Consider the following 20,839-nt stretch of genomic DNA (forward strand, 5'->3'; position numbering starts at 1 on the left):
TGGGCCAACACTGCTCCAAAAAATCTTTCATTAATTGGAACGGGCTTTGAGTCAGGCTGATACAAAGGAGCTGCAGCCAAAGATCTCATCTTAGACTGCACAGTCCTGCCTCACTTAGATATCTATGTATGTGTCCATACCATGTCAGCTTTCTCAGCACTCCTCAATGGGTGAAGGGTTGAGTGTCAGTGAGCAGAAGTAACAGCCCAGGCAGATGATCCCCCTATTTCATGACCTTAAGAGTTTATAGGCTCTGAGGGGCATCCCATGCAGAGGGAGATACCAGTCACAGCCCACTACAGTTCAGGAGAGCTCTCTTGGGACCATTAGTTATAAGGTCATAAGGTGATTGGCTTTATTCATTAGTAAATTTTCATCCTGGCCTCAATTCTGTGTTGGTTGTTTTGGGTTGTCAGAGAATGATTTATCATCCCAAAAGAACTGATGCAGTCAGGAGTATCCAACCTTCCTGATAGCTGTGTGCTTCTTCCCACCTTTGCAAGGCAGTTATTGTTCATGCTATGGCCAGGGAGCACCCAGCTGTCCAACTCCTTGTACCTGTGCAAAAGCTAGGGCCTAATGGGAATTCTTGGGGAAACAGAGAGATCCAGGAGAGGGGGCAGGGGGGATGCACCACCGCAACAATGCAGTGACCTCCCTGGTGAAACAGTGGCAGACTGTGAAACAGTGTGGTAGAATGGTAAGTGGAGATGATCTGCTCACTTGGCCCCTGTAGAGGTTTTGTCCTTTGACACAATATTCCACATGCAAATGAATGATGCATGAAGAGCCAAGCTTCCCTTTCAGACATTACTTTCCAGAAGCATGTAGACACATGTGTTTCTGCCTCTATATGTGTTGGAATTGCAGCCATTCTGGCTTATCTCTTTTATCTCAATCCAGCGGGGACTTGCAGAGCAGTACTCCTCCCAGATCCCTGAGGGGCCTAATCCATTTAGCTGTGAGATCAGAGCATGTATCAGAGCATGATAATGCATATTTGAAAGTCTGGGCTACAAACATACATAGCAGCCATGGAAACATTCTCTAAAAAAGCAAAGGTAGCAGTGGTAGTCAGATGAAACCTAGCGAGCATGGGGTGTTTCAAAGGACTGTAGGTTGGCCAAATACATTTACAAAGAAATTTACAAAGGGTGCAGTAATTAGTTTACCACTTTGTCAGAATTCAGTGTCATGCTCTCTAGCAGCTAGAGCTTCTTTTTGGATAAAATTATCTTTCAGCATAAGCAAAACAGCACTTTTTCTTCAGCCAAGTTTACATAAATGGGTTAGCAAAACCATTTGGCTGATATTCTTCAAGTAACTCAGCCTGAGGCTGACAGCCAGCATACAAAATTTCATCCCAAATTATTAAAATTTTGGGTAGCTGTAAAAGCAGAAAAAACACATCTCATATTGGTGAACACCCGCCAGCCTTTATAAGAGGCAGTTCAGCACACACGTGCGTGTACATATAAATCTGAGTATGTACAGCCCAAGATACATATGGATCTGTATATATATATGTATTCAGTGATTGGTTTTCACAGTATTAATATAGGCTTATATATTATAATGCAGTTTTTTGCTTTAATTATCTTGGGATAAAAAACACTGCTATTACATACAAGCACTTTCCACCTGCAAAACTAGTGAAACATTTAGCGTCATCTGAAACCACATTTTTAATGTACTAAGATGTGAACATTTGTACAATTGCAGAACTGAAGAAAGCTTAATGCAAGGTTTCTCTTTTCCACAATTAGTACTCATTTTATTTATTAATGAATGCTGTTAATAAAATGTGTAGCAAGGGAGAAGAACATTCCATTAACCAGCTTCTACTGTAATTAAAAGATGAATTACCAACAACCACTGATTTATTTTTCACATTTGTAAGAGGATCTTTATGTAACTGTTTCCCTGGTAAATGCTTGCATTGAGCCGCCTGATGGCCAAGTGGTACCTTCTGGTACGTGTGCCAGTGGGCACAGCCCCCAGAGTGCTATACCCAAGAGTACTACTAGTCGTGTTCACACTCTGCCTCCAGAGCTTCCCCAAGCTGTTGCCTCTGTCTTCTGGTTTTAGAGTACTGCATATGTTGTTCCCATGCTATTGAGCCTATTGTGAAGGCAGGAGACAAATTCTTTACATGAACTTAGACTGAATTTAATACCAAACTTAAGAACACCTCTGCTTCTAGCAAATAAACTAGAAAGCAATGATCAGTGAGCAATATCAGTTGTCATCCAGGGGAATCCAGGTGATGAGGAAGGGAAGAAAAGTAAAGATTTTTAGTTCTGTCCTCTAATAGAAGGAATAAAAGACAACTGCAAAGTTTGACAGGGAAGTTGAGAACTGTCTCCAGCAGAGTCATGGATCCATACCAATTCAGCCTGCCACCTTTGCTCAAAACTGTCCAACCTTATATCTCCTGCACAACTTTTCCTCATTACTTAAAAAGAATTTTTCACCTCCACTTTAGGTCCCCTAATAAGCACATTGCCCTAATGGACACACCGATACTATTGAAGAAAAAAGCGACTATTCTTCCTCCAGCACTGTAACTTTTCCTTGAAAAGTCACAAGCTTAGAACTTCAGTTCTAATGGTGGTTTGTTTTGTTTTTAATCTTTTGCAGTCTTTGCTAAGCATTCGAGGCTCCCTGTTTTCTCCAAGGCGCAACAGCAAAACAAGCATTTTCAGTTTCAGAGGTCATGCAAAGGATGTAGGATCAGAAAATGACTTTGCTGATGATGAGCACAGCACTCTTGAAGACAATGAGAGCAGAAGAGATTCTCTCTTTGTTCCAAATCGACATGGAGAACGACGCAACAGTAACATTAGTCAAGCCAGTGTGTCATCTAGAATGGTACCAGCCCTTCCAGTAAATGGGAAGATGCACAGCACTGTGGATTGCAATGGAGTAGTTTCTTTAGTTGGAGGACCTTCACCTTTAACTTCACCTGCTGGTCAGCTTGTACCAGAGGTAATTAGAAGTAAATCAGTAATTATTACAGTTTTGTTCAGGCATGTTTTTTTTTTTTTCTTACTGCACATCTCTGCATGCCTCATCATTTCTTACAGCTGTGAGAAATAACTTGCAATGGTTTCTAAACAACAGAGAGTAAAGAAAAGAAGTCCTCAACCTGCTATGTCTGAGCTTCAGTAAAGTATCGTATTCTCCCTGCTTTCAGAAAGAGATCTGTACATAGACAGAAAAAGAACCCATAAATTGAATTTGACAATTTCTATATAGTTTCACCTCATCAACAAAGGCAGACATTTGATATATAACTAAGTATAAACATGGAAATATGCAGAGGGAAACACCTACAAAATTAAGCAGAATGCAGCTACTACGCCCATGACAATTTGTAGAAATACTCCTTACTGAATTTATCTTGAAGAAATTCTTCTCATAACTTTCATGAGAAAAATACATATAATTTCTATGTATCTTTGCAATTACTTTACATTTCAGTCCCAGTTTCAGACTGCTGTAAGCTAAGATGTTCTTTCAAGCTTTCAAAAAAGCAAACTTTTTCATTGATAGTATTTTAGTATGGATTCACTATGGCATTTTGGTAGCTATAATACCACTGTAATTACACTGGAAAATATTTTCATCATAAATAAGTACTGAGATTTCACTACTTCTGTTACACATTTCTTTCTTTTTACTTTTTTGTTTCTCCACTATCTTAATACAGACCTTCATACCAGAAATTCAGTCAGATTACTGCAGAGGTTATATGCATTTAATTCTATTTCAGAAATACTTTCACTTGAAATTAACCATTTAACTCAAGAGTATTCACTAAAGAAATAGCACTAATGAATGCTTGAAAACGGTTTTTCATCTTCATACTAAGATAACCTTGAAATCCCTTATGAGTTCTGTAGGCTTTTTTATTCTTTTTCTGGGTAGGAACAGAGTAATGAGAAAAAGAATGTGTGGTTTCCATGAATCACAGACTTGGTGGTAGAGCAGGCACCAAGATTTAGGAACTTTTTAATCCTACTCCTGGGTTTAGATTCCTAGGCCACACTGCAGAAGAAAACCAAAACAAAGACAGCTACATGCCACAGAGTAGTGACACATTAGACACATCAAAATCAGAATCAGGCATTATTGCTTTGAAAAGATAATTAGAAGCCATACAAACCAGACAAGACTTGCAGATCTACTACAAGAACAAATTCTGTATGAACACTGAAGTGGTGAGAATTAGGTAGAAGAACTTTTAAATAAGATGTGGTTTTCTTTTTTCTTCTCCTAAAAAATATTTCCAAGCACACCTATCAGGGTGGGAAAGCAGTGCATAGTATTAAAGAGATAATGAATTCCTAGAATTATATTCATGTTTCTTGTAGGAAAATTACTTTCTTAAATAGTAGTTTGCTTCTTCCTGTGCTTGCGCTTTATTTAATATGTCTAGCTGCTGGAAATTAAGGTGACAGGTTCCAATTTTGATATTTTTTTCTGAAAAGAATAATCATCATTAGCAAAAAGATACTTAGCAAAATTTTCACTCATGCAACCTGGTCTAGTGGAATGTGTCCCTTCCAACACAAACCATTCTATGATTCTATGATTTAAATAAGAATCACCTTTGGTCTGACATTACCTTGGTATGTTGTCCCTCAGTTGATTATTTGCAGAAATGTACACAATTACCACTGAGTTCCTCAAGAAAGAACAAAGTAATTCCTATATGAACAGAAAAATGCAGTATGCAAGAAAATATAATGTGCTGCACAAACATGATTTTTATTATCACTACAATACTTATACAGTAAATATTGTTAATTTTTGTTGAAAGGATTGTTTAATTCCTCAGTATTTCATTTACAGGGCACCACTACAGAAACAGAAATAAGAAAAAGAAGACTGAGTTCTTATCAAATTTCCATGGAAATGCTAGAAGATTCTGCTGCAAGACAAAGAGCAATGAGTATAGCCAGCATACTTACAAATACAATGGAAGGTATTTGATGCATTTTATCTGACGGGCATTTCAGTAATTTCAGCTAACCATATGTACAGAGCAATTATTTACATAATTTCCTTTTTAAATGTTAAACTGGACAAGTGAAATCACTTTACATCAGATATAGAAGGCTTTTGAGCATTTCTAAGACCATTTATACATTATGAATGCTTAATCATTTATTTTTTTGTGGCACATTCCAAATCATTACGCTACTGAGTGGATAAACAGACCCAAAATAACTATAGTAAGGGGATTGACAGATCCCCAAACAGAGAATACAGGGATTTTCCTCCTATAAGATATCAACAGAAAAAATCAATTAAGATACATAGAAATTGCTATGATAAAGGCAGTGATTTCCTAGAACAGATATTTTCCTTAGATTTAATATCTAAGGATAGACAATAGGAAATTGGAATGAAGAAGTTTTAGAGAAAACAGTCAACTGTAATCAGCCCATGGCAATGCACATGAACTGCCTTCCTCAAGCATTGCTTAAACTTTCATAGGTAAGTATATCAAAGATTAAAAAAATATTTAGTATACAAAAAAGCTTGCATTGTAAGAATTGTTTTGCTTACTTAATGGAAACTGAGTACACTCACGCTTCAAACGTATGCCTTTTATAAACTTAAAGGATCTATCTACTGGGTACTGCCACAGTGTGACAGCTGCTGAAGTCACACAAACCCTGAGGATGTCCTGCAACACATATTTTAAAAGGGCAAGAAATTGCCAATAAAATTTACTGTGTTCTTAAGATTAATTTGAGCCAGAATTGAAATATACCTTTTTAAAGGGGATTCTGAAGCCCTTTGCTCTCAGATAAATAAAGAGATACCAAACTAATTGTAGTCAGAAATATAAGATTTATTTTGCCTGTTTTCTTCTAAAAGTATTCACAAACCATTCTCACAAACATGTGCCTTTCTGAGTATATCTGAGTATATATTCTTATTTTAGTGCAAGCAGGAAGTGTTGTTACCTCTTGATTCTTGGTGTACAGTTCTTAGCTCTCCCCTCAGGTAGGTAGGGTATCTCCTTAGAGGGTGCTACACTCTTGTTCCAGTTGAATACTTTGTCCTTCCATTATTCTGGCCAGAAAAAAAACATGTTAATATTATAGAAGACTCTCTCTACTGACAATACCTTTTTGTGTCTGGAGGCTACAGTCTGATATGAGGGGAGAGCTTGCTAGTTTCAACGAATTTGAGATCTGTGGCAAGTGACTTTCTAACTTCCTGTAATTCCACCCATACAGGACAATATTAGAAGCAAAATCAGTCCACTGGTCCTCAAAGTGTAGAACTTATCAATAAATCCTTACTAGCAAATACTCTAATTCAGTGTGTTTTCAGGGCCAGGTTGGACAGGGCCTTGTGCGACATGGTCCAGTGTGAGGTCTCCTTGCCCATGGCAGTGGGGTTGCAACTAGATATCTTAAGGTCCTTTCTCACCCTAACTATTCTATGATTCTATGTTTGGCATTTTAGCAAAGTTATCTAGAAGTGTCATGATGAGGGAGACTTCCTGTGCTCTAAGCAATGTCTGAAAACTGACAAATTTAAGATTTGGGTTGATGCCACTATGCAGAAATTTTGTCGAAACAGTTGTGTCCATTTCTCATGTATTTTATAGTTTAAGTGTTTCTCACTTAAGCAAATATCAGTCTTCTTTCTGGGCTGCCCTCAAACATCCCATCACATTAGAAATCCATCCTTTCTATTATTAACTCAGTAGAAGTTACTTTTCCTCTGTAACCTTGACAATATTGACAGTGAAATAGAAGAAAACAGTTTGTAAAGATCCTAATTGAGGGCAGAGTAGTTCTGCTAATATTAGCATTGTTCTGTTTCTCAATGGATAGACACCACATCTGTACAAGTCAAGTGATAATTTTTAAAGTAAGAAAACAGGCATTCTGTATATTAAAAATATTGATTCAAATAATCAGTGATAGGTATGCACACCAAATCATTTGTCTGTTATGATACTGTAGTGGATCAGTGTAGTAGCAAATATAATGCTTTTAGTAGCTCAAATCAAAATATGCATGCATGTTACATATTTAATACAAAAATTTCATATTTTATGAAGCTTATATAACTGATGATGGAGTCATGTTAGCTTTTCATATCCAAAAGACATCTGCTGTAAGCAAGTCAACTGACTTAAACTAAACGTCTAGACTCTCCCTACTTACACGGGAAAGAGACAAACACATTTCTCTCTCTACATAGATATCTGAGGTGATTCACTCTTTAGAGATAATTTCACTGTCTACTGATTGTAGAGAAGCTTAAATAAATTAGATACTCAACTTTAAGATGGCTAAACTTAGGTGAAGGAAATCATATGTTAATGTGAGCTGTTTCTTTGAATGATTTAATCTTTGTACATATTTAAAACAAGAACTTTCAGAGGATGTGATTGGGATATTCATTATTTGTTAATGTTTTTCTATTATTTTATTTCTTTTCAGAGCTTGAGGAATCCAGACAGAAATGCCCACCATGCTGGTACAGATTTGCAAACACTTTCTTGATCTGGGATTGCTGGAACCCATGGTTAAAAGTGAAACATCTCGTCAATTTAGTCGTGATGGATCCATTTGTTGATCTTGCTATAACTATTTGCATTGTTTTAAACACATTGTTTATGGCCATGGAACATTACCCAATGACAGAACAGTTTAGCAGTGTCCTTTCTGTGGGGAACCTGGTAAGTGGTTTGTTATGCATTACTTGTTAAAAATACCTTTTCTAAAAGAAGAAATGTATAAATGCATTGCAATTGTTTTAAATTTGTTCCAGATTTTTTTGTATAATCAGGTTAGAAACTGTACATACGAGTTTCATAGATAAAGTGATTTTTGCTGGAGCCTTTAAATTTCATTAATCTATTTTGTGCTTACTATAATAGTATAACCGAACCTGTCTAGAATTGCATTCTTCACTGGCTTGTCAGATTTCTTGAGGTCTACCTTGGGCTTTTTCTTTAAAATGTTATTGTAGATGATCTAATTTTTACCAAAGTACTGATATTTCATCACAGAAAATATTTTTCTTTGTAAGAATGTAATGAAATATTCAGATGGTAGAATTTCTCTTTGATATATTTTCAGTTACACTACTTTTCCAAGAAAGGAAAGTTCATTTCTTGTTACTGTAGTCCTTGCCTTTTTAGGTAACTAAAAAGTACTTAATAAGCTGGAATATTATTATTTATTCTCTAACAAAAAGCACCTTGTATCTGAAACTTTATTAGTTATACCTTTTCTGATTTTAAGCTGATCAAGAGATTTAGGGTTACATGTAATTCTGTTTCTGAGCAGGTACCTAAGTGTGGCATAACACTGAAATATCCTTGTCTTCTGTTTCTCTCTATTTGCTTCTAATGCTCAGGAAGCAGAAGACAGAACCTTGCAACTGTTTCAGAAGAAGACTCATACATTTTTAATCTTTTGCCAGCACACATAAGTACCAATAGTTTGCACAGGAGAGGTCTGGACTGACTGACACAGCATGCAGTCCTGAAAATCAAAACCAGCCAAGTTTTCTGAGCTAATCACTCAAAATAATGAGTTTTTAAAAATTTGCTAATGTTTAAATAGAGGAATAGATTTCTCAGTTGGAGTATGCTCTAAAGTCTAAACACTTTCCTTATATCTACTGGTATTATATCCTTCTGAATTAAAAAAAAAAAAAGAACTAAAATTGCACTTACTACCTATGTGTTCTTGTGTGCATTATGGTTTTCTTTCTCCTGCACAAAGATCTAGTTACTGGGATATTCTTATATTCATCACACATTACAGAATATTGTATTTTAAAATGTGGCTCTGCCATATTTTTAGAAGTATTTCTCTCCAAACATTTACACTTCCAACGCTGTCTGCCTTTTCCCATCTCATGCTTATTTCTTCTACTCTAAGCTAGAAGCAGTCATATTTTTAACTACCTTTGTAACAAACCAGTATATTTAATTATGACTATTACATACGTGCAGTGAATACTATTCCTACTGGTTTCATTTAAATTCTCTGTTCCTCACTGTACTAATCTATTAACCTTGATTTTGTGATTTCCATTCAAAGTATGTTAATTTAGTCTTTGCTTGTGACATCACAGTCTGTTTGAGGATAAATTGAATATGACAAATATGACTGCCTTTTCTGCAGCATTTTAATGACAAGAAATAGTTCTAAAACACGATTCATTTTCATAATACTAAAAGCTATTCATTATTCAAAAGTCCTAAGTAATTATAAGAAAACTTGAGTTTACTTCTGTTAAAATGTATATTTATGTATTTGGGGTTGCAGTTATGCTCAAGAAAAAGTAGTTTATGGATGGAATGGGTTATTTTGTGAAGGCACTATTTTAAAATAAAATGGTTTTCTTTGCCTTTTCCCCATTTTTTTCTTTTGTAAAATATGACAGTTTTGTCAAGAATAATCTTCTTTGTCGCATTCTCTTTACCAAACATAGCAATATCTGTTACATACTTATGAACATATAGTAACATCTCTCATATCTCAATTTAATAGTGAAGTGTTTCCTGCTGTACTTCTGCTTTCTCAAAAGTATAAACTTTTACGCTCTGACAATGATGAATGTTTCCACAACATTATATCCACCTCATAATCTTAAATTAAAAGGAAGTCATGAGTGTAGTTATATAGTGTTGTAAAAAGTCAGCTTTGCTTCCATAAAACTCACTGTAGGAAGACTGAGGATAAGCTGGGTAAAGAACTGTCACTAGGCAATAACAGAGTATGTTGGTGCACTTTAGTAGGCTTTTGGATCATAGAATCATGGAATAGTTAGGGTTGGAAAGGACCTTAAGATCGTCAGGTTCCAACCCCCCTACCATGGGCAGGGACACCTCGCACTAAACCATATCACCCAAGGCCTCGTCCAACCTGGCCTTGAACACTGCCACGGATAGAACATCCACAACCTCCCTGGGCAACCCATTCCAGTGCCTCACCACCCTAACAGGAAAGAATTTCCTCCTTACATCCAATCTAAACTTCCCCTGTTTAAGTTTTAACCCGTTACCCCTTGCCCTATCACTACAGTCCCTAATGAAGAGTCCATCCCCAGCATCCCTATAGGCCCCCTTCAGATACTGGAAGGAGGATATCCTTTGAGTATTGTGCAGAATATTGACGTGTTTTTAGGGGTTTTGCATTATGCTCCAAAACTTCTTTTTATGCTGCACAAAGCACTGGTCAATACTCATTGCAAGCAATTTAAATGTGTTAAATTCTGGACATTAAAATTCTAAGGAGCATTGATAATTTCACGTTTGGCACTTTGATATATTTCAAACATTATCACCTTGAAGCTCTTTTTCCCAAGAGAAAATAGCTGTCACACAGAAGAGTAGCTGTGTGTGAAACCTCAATGTCCTTACAAAAAGCTGTGCAAGAAACTCCAAATTCCCCTGTCTATTCCACTTACACTTTTTAACTCTGACCTAAAATACAGACCTTAAAGAGTCTGTCCTTCAAGCGTCGAACTTTGGAGAGTTTCTAAACCACTTCTGCTTAGACTGTGAGCAAGGAAAAAAAATACCGTTGAGTCTTCTTCTGCTTTACTGGGACTGTTCTCTAGAAACAGAACTGAAAACACTGGATCATAACACATTGTCTTCTGGATTGATAGTCCAGCAATATCAGTCAAATATGAACCAGAGCTTAGCTGCTGACTGGTGAATAGCTTTTTATAGGTTTATGAAATCTCTGCCTTCCTTTAGCTATCCTGATTTAGTAATTTGTTTTTAATGACCAGATTTCAGTGTTTAGAAATATTTCAATGGCATTTGGAGGCAGCAGTCAGCTGTTTTTTATAGTGGCAGGTAAAAGTGACAGGTAAAAGTAACAGGTATAACAACTCAAGCTTTATTAGAAATACTCAGGTATATAAATTTCTCATAACAACTCAACTAATTAATTATGTTTTGTTTTAGGTATTCACTGGGATATTCACAGCTGAAATGGTACTAAAGATAATTGCCATGGATCCTTATTATTATTTCCAAGAAGGCTGGAATATTTTTGATGGTATTATCGTTAGCCTTAGTTTAATGGAGCTTGGTCTTGCAAATGTTGAAGGATTATCTGTTCTTCGGTCATTCCGATTGGTAAATACCTTGATAATTAAATACCTGCATGCAATTGTATTTAAAGAAAAAAAAAGAAAAAAAAAGTGCTGATTTCTGTAACAATTGCCAGCATTGTAAAGATATATACTTATATGGCTCACACTATTTTTCATATATACCTAATTTGCAAGCCATTTTTGGTAAGTACAAGTTGAAGGTGTTTGTCAATTGATGTCCTTCGATATTTTTGGTATCAAATTATCCTATTGATATCCTTTGCCAGCATAAGGATAAATGCCACCTGTTTGAGAATTTTGTAAATCTTTATTATACTGATTTCATCAATATTCATCCAAGATGAATATCTCTGAAAATATGCATATTTCCACCAGCATAAAGAATCATAATGTTTTTAGTCTTTTCATTGTGAACATGACTGTTTGCTATACATAAAGCCCCTAAGCAGGTCCTCTCTTCACAACATTTATTTCAATGGGCACTGAGAACAAACACTTAGTAAGTCCATTGCATATAACAGAGTCAGTCTGAGTAAAGTCAGACTTAAGCATGACGCTTGAATTGAAATATTGAGCTTCTACTAGAAATGTCTTTTTTATAGCAGTTAGCATCATACAGAAGCTAATTTATAGGTGTGTTTACTGGAGGCACAACATTCATGATTTAGAAGTCTACATTACTAATAGTTATCACATTACTTGAAAAACTAGGTTAATTCTTAATATAGAGAGCAGAAAGTAGTGACATAGCTTGTGACTTAGTTTATTAGGACCAGTTGCAATGGTACCAACTTGATATACCACAGTTTGGTTACTGAATATTATTTTTAAGTTAATGTTTATGATTTGAATGAGCATCACGATATCAGCACCAAATTGTTGCTTAAAAAAATTATTCTCTAAGCCTGGAAGACCTTATGTGGCACTGAGGGAAACATGGAACCAAACCAGAAAAAAGGGTGTAGTGAAGGTGATGAAAAGAGTAAAATCTTCTAAAATGTCTTTAAGAATTGTTCAGTAATCGTCTGTAAGTGGGTGTTTAAAAATATTAAAATCAAATGTGGTACAAACACAAATTGGTTGTTTTTTTTTCCTATATGCATCACTAAGATGAGATGCTGAAGACAAGTTTAGGAAAATACTCCATTCTCCCTCCTTTCTCTTAAAATAATAAAGCATTCCTACTGAAGAACAAATTAATCTGCTGAACCACTTGAACCTAGCTTCTGTTTCATAGCTAACACTGTTTATTCCTGTGCGGTTTTGTTTTTCAGTTGCGAGTTTTCAAATTGGCAAAATCTTGGCCAACTCTGAATATGCTGATTAAGATTATTGGCAACTCAGTGGGGGCTCTAGGGAACCTGACCCTGGTGCTGGCCATCATTGTGTTCATTTTTGCTGTGGTTGGGATGCAGCTGTTTGGGAAAAGCTACAAGGAATGTGTCTGCAAGATCTCCAGTGACTGTGTGCTTCCACGCTGGCACATGCATGACTTTTTCCACTCTTTCCTGATTGTATTCCGAGTGTTGTGTGGAGAATGGATAGAAACAATGTGGGACTGCATGGAGGTTGCAGGCCAAACCATGTGCCTTATTGTTTTCATGCTGGTCATGGTGATTGGAAACCTTGTGGTACGTGATGAATATTTTTGAGCATTAACTCTAATGCAAAGCTGTACATAAGTTACAACTAGTCAATGAGAATGTCATAATGTTTATAATTAAAAAATAAATCTGAATGTGCTAGATTTTGGATAAAAATATAAGATGATTCTGTTTTCCCCCTTTTTACTCATTTTCATATACTGGACTACTCTCACTATGGGTTCAAGAGTTTAGGAATATACCAAAATGTCAAATCAAACACCCTATCACTGGAGTGCTGCAGCTATTTTAGAGGTGCTGTTTAAATCCAAATGTCTTCCTAACTACTCTTGAAATAATAAAGCTTATGCTGCATCAGCTTTTGGGCAGCTGCATCCTCAGAGAAAAAAATCTAGCTTTCTTACACCCATGAAAGCTGATTCCAGCACTAATAATTCTGACTTAATAAAGTATACTATAGCTGTTCTTATATAGAATCTCTTGAATGTAAGTACTGAACTTTTGGCCTGTTTAGGTATAAAAAAAAAGAAAACAAAATACAGAGTGATTGGATGTCCATCCTAAAAATATGTTTGAAAGCTTCTAACTCAAAATTATAGAAGAAACCTTTATAGAAAAATTTTAATTCAAGCCAACAAATTAAAATGCCAAAGGTTCAATTAGTAAATATTGAATTGGTGAGAGCTTCTTAGAAATCAGGATTGTAACTGGAATGCACCATTTACGCTTTTACTTTAAAGTGTCATTTACTGTTAATCCCTGCAGTTAATTCTGATATGCCTAAAAACTGTATTTCATTACCTGTCAAAATTATTTTCCTTTAGTGATACATTTTAACACAATTTAATTTTTTATAAAACAGAATTCAAAATGTTCTTATCCTAGTTATCTACATGACCTTGCAATCTTGATATTATATCAACAGAAATGTGCAGAGCCCTGAACAGTTACTTATGATCAGTAACCTGGCTCTATTATTCTTTTAGAATCATAGAATCATTTAAATTAGAAAATATATTTAAAATCATTAAGTTCAACTGTTAATCTGGCACTGCTAAATCCACCACTTCTTACATGTGTGTATATTTACTCTACAGCTGTATTTTCTCATCTTTTAGGTATTGAACCTATTTCTGGCCTTGCTGCTGAGCTCATTTAGTTCAGACAACCTTGCTGCTACCGATGATGATAATGAAATGAACAATCTCCAGATTGCTGTGGCAAGGATACAGAAAGGAATAGATTATGTTAAAAAAAAGATACAGGAGTTCATCCAAAAAGCCTTCATTAGAAAGCAGAAAGCTTTAGAGGAAATCAAAGCACTTGAAGAGCTAAACAACAAGAAAGGCAGCTGCATTTCCAATCATACTGCTGTTGAAATAAACAAAGATATGAATTATCTTAAAGATGGGAATGGAACCACCAGTGGTGTAGGAACAGGCAGCAGTGTGGAAAAATGCGTAATCGATGAAAATGATTACATGTCATTCATAAACAACCCAGGTCTCACTGTGACAGTGCCCATTGCAGTTGGAGAATCAGATTTTGAAAATCTAAATACAGAAGAATTTAGCAGTGAATCTGATATGGAAGAAAGCAAACAGGTAGGACTTTTTTAATCTTAACAATTGCATTACTATGTATTTATATATTTAGAATTGTTTAAAAACTGTCTTATCCCATGTAAATATATTTTATATTTTAGTATTTAATGTAATGATAATAGTAAAAAAACATACCCCGTGTGATGGTACACTAGTAGATCCTTAGAGTTTACATTTTTTAATACTCTGTTTATTAGCATTTGGCAGATGTATAACTTTAAATATGATTGTTTCTTTAACAACTTTGTGAGGTTCTTAGGACTAGCACACATTTCATAAAGCATTCTTTCTGCAGTACCTATAATGCGATCAGGATTTACGGAATCAGGATTTATGGAATTGTAGAAGGCTAAAGAAAAATTAAATATATACATCTTTGCATACTCTATGAAATGTAAGTGGAGAAAGAAAATTATAGATTAGCTCTAAAAATGAACACTAAGACACCATAAATCAGTGATGTATTCTGGATTATATAAAAAGTTTTGTGAGTAATATTCTTACAGATTTTGAGTTCATAGACTATGGCTGGCTGAATTGAAGTAATCCAGATACCAACCAATGTCATAGTAAAGCAGCATCTCAAAAATATCCTGGAGAGCAGAATAATCTTGTAATATAGATGCAGCTGGAAACAGTTTACTGGAAAGCCATATGCTGTAATTATTGTGCAAAGAGAGAGAAGTTGGTCTAAAAAATCAGAAGCCGTGTGCCTCAAAATGTAAGGGGCTCAAATACCAGAAGTGATCATGAACAGGTTGTAATGGTGCTCAAGGAAAACTGTATGTTGGAATAATGATCAGTGACAAGCTAATGAATGCATCAGATTTAGCTAATGTAGCATTTAGCTAATAAATGCGTATAGCAGAATATAATTATATTCAATGCCATTAGAAATGCATGAACTGCGACGTTAAGGGATAAGGACCATTGGTAAATGTTTTCAATTAGATGAGAAGCTATGATGTTATGTGATTAACTCATTAATACAAAAGGATTTGTATACCATAAAGAAAGCTCTTCTATTAAGAAGCCCTGCGTTCATGACTCAATCATAGCTGTAGGGCTGCCATATTTGCAAATCATAGAATCATAGAATAGTTAGGGTTGGAAAGGACCTTAAGATCATCTAGTTCCAACCCCCCTGACATGGGCAGGGGCACCTCTCACTAAACCATGCTACCCAGAATAATGCTGTATTCCTCAGCAATAGCAAGCTACATCACATAACATTAATAGATAGCCGTAATCCAGTTAATTATAGTATGTTTGGGTTTGTTGTGGGATTTTTTTGCTAACAAACATAAAGAAACATCTAAAGTGTGTGTTTACTTGTAGCTGCAAAGAAGGTTATTCTGCATAACAATTGTAAGATTAAGAGCAATATATTCTATCAAACATCAGACTGAATTGCTCAGTTATGAGGCAAATATTTTTAATGCAGTTATATAAGACAGTATAGCAGTAGTGCTTTTCCATGACAATTTAAGAATATAAGAGACACAGGAAGTGTAAAGTGATATAATTTATGTGATCAACTAGTATAGAAAAAGTTTTCAGAATGACTTTGGGTCTGAAAATTAAGTATTTTTCACATAAGCTGTTCTAATAAAAGTTGTCTTTTCCATCAGCAAAAGACTTAGCAAAGACTTCCAAGTATTTTCGTGTACTCTGATGTTTGTTAAAATGACATTTTACTAACTTTTTTCTGCTTTCCTTCTGGGTATTTTTGATAAATACAGTGATGAGTGCCTTCCAAGTTAACTCCATCTTATGAAGTTACATGCCTAAAGACTTCCTGAATATGTTACTTGAAGAAGTGTTTGTAATATGCATTAGGAAGTTGGTATGCTTATAAACTGTGCAGATGCTAAATGTGCAGTTACGTGGCATGTCAGCCTCAGCAGCAGAGCTGGCTTGGGAAGTTCCCATCCACACCTGGCTCCTCTTCCCCTGGCAGTCTTTACCAGTTTCACTGCTGCAGTGCTTGTGGGTCTGTTCTATCAGGCATGTCACTGGAGTGGTGCAAATTAAATAACATCATCCCGTAGGTGTTATCTGCTTATTTCTTCTTTAAGAGAGATTGAATGATTCAGTTTGTGGCGTGTTGCTATCTATTCTATCAGAACAGCTGAAGACAAAACAAAATGCAATGCAAAGGTAGAAACTCTGCTTTTCAAGTGGATATATGATGTAAATACATCCAAAGAAAATGCAGTAAAAGCCCTTGCTGTGCTGAGAAGTTCCAGTTTCAAGGTGACTTCACAAGTGAATTTCTCTGTTCATTCCCATCTTTGCTCAGTTCAGACATTCTTTTTTCTTCTAAGGCTATCCTGAAGTTTCAGGACCATAAGGAATCAAAAGGGATTTTGCCTTGTTTTACAAATTTTAGCTGTGTCTGTATGTCTTCAGGACATATTCAAGTCTCTATATGGAATTTGAAAGTGAAAATTCCAGGTGACTGCAGGAAATCTGCCAGTAAATGATGGATGGTGTTTATCTTAAGAACTTGTACAGAAATTTTCAATGGATATAGGATAAACTTAGGACTTATGTGGAGCCTCAAGGTTTCTGTAGACTGTAATAATCACTACCATTGTGAAGCAGGAGCAATAGTGCTTCCTAAAAGTGCTACTCACACACAGCTGTTTAGCATTTAATTGTTTGGCAGGTATTCGTACAGTTCAAGTGTGAATGTTGTGAATGGCATGTAATAAGACAGGAATTTATTACCAGTACCCTGAAAATTGTTAATTCTATATTAGTTGCAATTTCTGTTCTTGTTTCCTTAATCCATTCCTTCTGGATTATTTTTAGGAGAGGGATTGTATGCTCCTTTTTTTTAAGTGTGTGTATAAAAATCCACTTTGATAATATAAGAACAAATGTTCCAGTGTATGATGGGAATTTGCGAAGCTTCCCCATCTTCTCCTACCAAGTCAAGAGTAATGTTGAATCTTTTGCTGCCTCTTGATTGTCTTTTGAGGAGTATATTGGTGCAGTGTTTACATTACCTCTCTAGAACAGCACACCATCATTTACTTTATTTTCCCTCTCAAGGGGTACCACTGAGACAGCATTTCTCCTAGGAGAAGGCCTAGTCTTCAAAAGAAAGGGTAAGAGATGAGGCAAATATTTCCCTGGCTTAACTGTGGCAGTATTTAGCACAATACCCTGAGGAGGTATCCTCTTTAACAACTTTTTATTTAACAGAGTTGTTGGAAACTAGATCTGCACAGGAACTGTAAAATGGCCCATTTTTTGGTGTCTGACTGTCACTAATGCTAAGAGCAGAGTGATTATTTAAACTGTCAGCAATAACAGGTCATGCTAGAGCTGAGGCAGAGGCTGTGCCCATGAGGAATATGCCTGGAGGGCATATTCCTCAATGAGGAATGTTCCAACAGTAAGGTTATAGAACAGGCGAGTGAGGAACAAATTGTAATTTTTCTCACTCCCTGTCTTCCTTCATCTAAACATTTTCTAGTTAATTTGCTAGTTAGTAACTTGCCAGATCTGCTCCAGAATTTATTCTGGAGCCTGATTGCATGTTTCAGACCAAAAGATGATCTTTCTCATATGTATCACTAGAAATTCTGGGAAGTCTCCATTTGGATGAAACAGAACAATAACATTTATTAGATTTCTAAGTTACCCACTGCTTTATAATAATAGTTGGCAGAAAGTACCTGAAAGAAGCAAACATTTAATTGATACTTTGAAGGAGGATTTTTTTTTAATATCTGCTACAGAAAATAGAGGTGATACCCAGTGAAATAACAATCGGAAATAACTGATTTCTGCTCTGAAAATAAGATACTCAAGATAATTAACTGTGAAGATAGTAAGAAAATTAACGGAACTACAGAGGATAATTTGATGGTTTTAAATTTAGCATTGGGGCTGCTGTTTCTATTATAAAGTATGCCTGCTAGTCAGTGAAATCAATAGATTCTGTTAATCTTACCAAACATAAAACTCCTCTACTTGTATTTCTGTATCACTTAAACAACTTCTCATTCTATCTGAATCACAATTTTATGAATGTGGTTTGTATTTCAATGGGGAAAAGTTATTTCAAAGATATTCACCAGTTATGGAAAGCTTATTTCACAGCTAAAGAAATACATACACCTACAGGCCTCTATCATTCAGAATTTCAAAACCCTTTCTATCTACAGTATATATACAGTAAGTACAAATTCAGACTGGAGAAGTCAGACTGCTCAATTAACTTCTGAAATTGCAACTGGTGCTTTTAATAAAATTAAAAATATCCTTCATCACCTAATCCACTGAATTTTCAAAACAAGGAATAAGTTCAGTTTTCAGATTGGCATCACTAGTGATTTTGTGACTAGGTGAAGACAGGAACATACTACATTCCCCAAAGTTAAGCATTGTCATTGGGCTTCAATAAATTTCTTAGCCAAACCATGCCCTGCAGTGATTTAATCAGTTTGTTGGGTGATTTTTTTTATCACATTTCTTTTAAAATATCCAGCAATCTAAATTTCTATTTTCTATAACTGACCAATTCTGTAATGGTGCCTTCAGAAGCCACAGATTCTTTAAGTTATGGACTAGCTGTGGATACTTAATGAATGAGATCACATCTCTGGACACACTGATGGGCCTCCATCCAGGCACCAATCCAATCCTCTTTGGAGAATTAGAGCAAGATTGCAGACTTGGAAGTATATGGATAGCATACTAAATCTAAACTTATACAATATTGTACTTCATGACATTCCATTTAAACAGAAATTATGGAGGTTACTTTTCATTCAGACCTAGAAATCTTATCACTATTATTAGGGGATGAAGGAGAAATGGGAAGACATACATCTTCAGTGTATTTTTCTTACTGCATGTACAATTTTTTCAAATAAAAGAGATAACCGCATAATCGTGTAAATGAAGACTAGAACATTAAACGAAAAAAAAAACCTTAAAATTTTATTAATATACATTAAGTACTATATAAATACTGGAATACTTTCCAAATCCGCTAACCATGTCTTTATTAATTGAATTAATTCTATTTTTATTTAGGAATCACCATTTCAGAGTGTGGTTTATTAGGTCTAGCTTCTGCATTTATTTCTCTAAAATAAACAAGTTCTGTAGAAAAAATTTGTTGAACATTTCAGGTGGTATGTATTTCCCATTTTGCCAACTGATTATAAAATATTTAATAATTCTGTTTTAATTGTGTTAAAGCCATGTTTTAATTAGAGATTCCAAAAAGAGGAAAACTAGAGATCCTGTGTCTTGAACTTCACTACCTACCATTCTTACTTCTCACAGGGGTAAAACCAAGCTGGAGCAATCAAGAATGCAGCTCTGGTGCTTTTTAACCAGGTAGAGCAACGTGTCACCACTTTCACACAGGTTACCTAAGCAAGTTATACATATATATGTATATATATATATAATCACTTTATAATGGATTTTGACTGGCCTGCATGCTATTCAGCTATGTACCTTCCCTATTCATTGCAAGACAGTACAAACATGCACAGCTGCTCTCTGCTGAGTTATGAGACTCACATCACAGCATGGTCAGGTGGGACTGGCAACCCCAACATATATTTTTTAACCTGCTAATGATTTTTCTGAATATTTTAATACAGCCTTTAGCAATAACTGCATGGTCTACAGGTTTTGAAGTATGGATCATAACAGTACTGGAATGTTACATGTTAAAGAGGAAAAAGAAAAAGGGAGCATGCATAGTTTTTTTAAAAAAAAAACAGCCCTTTTTGATTCAGCCCTTATAAATGTAAATATGTAAGGAAATGTGTTAAGTGATTTTTATAATGATTACTGCCACAACTTCAGCTCCTTCATGAGTAATATTTAAACTATTGCAGTAGCTACTTTCATTCACATTATGCTGTTATACTTTTAAATCTACGATGCACTGTAATGCAGATCTTAAAGATGCTACAAACTACATTTTATATTCATTTGGGCAGTGCATATCTTGAGTTTTATGAACTGTAAGCAGAGTAAACAGTTTCATAATTGCTAAAATTATACTTAACAAATAACCCCCTTAAAAATCTCTCAAAACAAAGCATTTTACAAATGGTCTTTTCTTAAATTTTAAACTCCTTCATAAACACTGGTGTTCCATGATAGCAGTCTGAGTTGGAGGACTTCACTTGGTGTAGATTAGAAAGACTATGGAGTAGCCAGCATAATTTTTTGTAAAATTCCATGTATATTAACCCTAGGTTTTGGGGATTTTGGGTTTTGTTTTTTATTTTTTAATTATAGGCAAGTATAATTTCCGTGATGAGTAGCTGGCAGAGCTTTCAGGAACAGGGACACCAAATATTGCATGAAACTAAGGAGGCCAAGCTATCCTAGTAAAACTGGGTGTCAAAATTTTGTTGGGATTGAGATTTCAGTCCTACAGCAAAATGCAAAGCTGTTTCCTTCAGGCAGAGTCTCAGTGGCTTCAAAAGGGTAATGAAATAGTTAATTTTGTACTATTGA

General features: G+C 35.4%; 1 protein-coding gene across 7 annotated transcripts in view; it reads left to right on the top strand.

Moving 5' to 3' along the window:
- Window positions 1-20,839, top strand: part of LOC133207119 (sodium channel protein type 2 subunit alpha-like) — a 73,007-nt gene that overhangs the window by 27,386 nt on the left and 24,782 nt on the right. For all 7 annotated transcript variants that reach the window (XM_061343771.1, XM_061343750.1, XM_061343762.1 and 4 more), the window contains 6 exons: window positions 2,641-2,988; window positions 4,858-4,990; window positions 7,479-7,717; window positions 10,973-11,146; window positions 12,399-12,755; window positions 13,847-14,332. In XM_061343771.1, coding sequence (XP_061199755.1) covers window positions 2,641-2,988; window positions 4,858-4,990; window positions 7,479-7,717; window positions 10,973-11,146; window positions 12,399-12,755; window positions 13,847-14,332 — 1,737 coding nt within the window. The remainder of the gene's footprint in view (window positions 1-2,640; window positions 2,989-4,857; window positions 4,991-7,478; window positions 7,718-10,972; window positions 11,147-12,398; window positions 12,756-13,846; window positions 14,333-20,839) is intronic.

The sequence above is a fragment of the Neopsephotus bourkii genome, unplaced genomic scaffold, assembly GCF_033783945.1.
Source record: "Neopsephotus bourkii isolate Nb327-2 ecotype Australia unplaced genomic scaffold, CSIRO-AGI_Nbou_v1 NB_196, whole genome shotgun sequence".
Lineage (NCBI taxonomy): Eukaryota > Metazoa > Chordata > Aves > Psittaciformes > Psittacidae > Neopsephotus > Neopsephotus bourkii.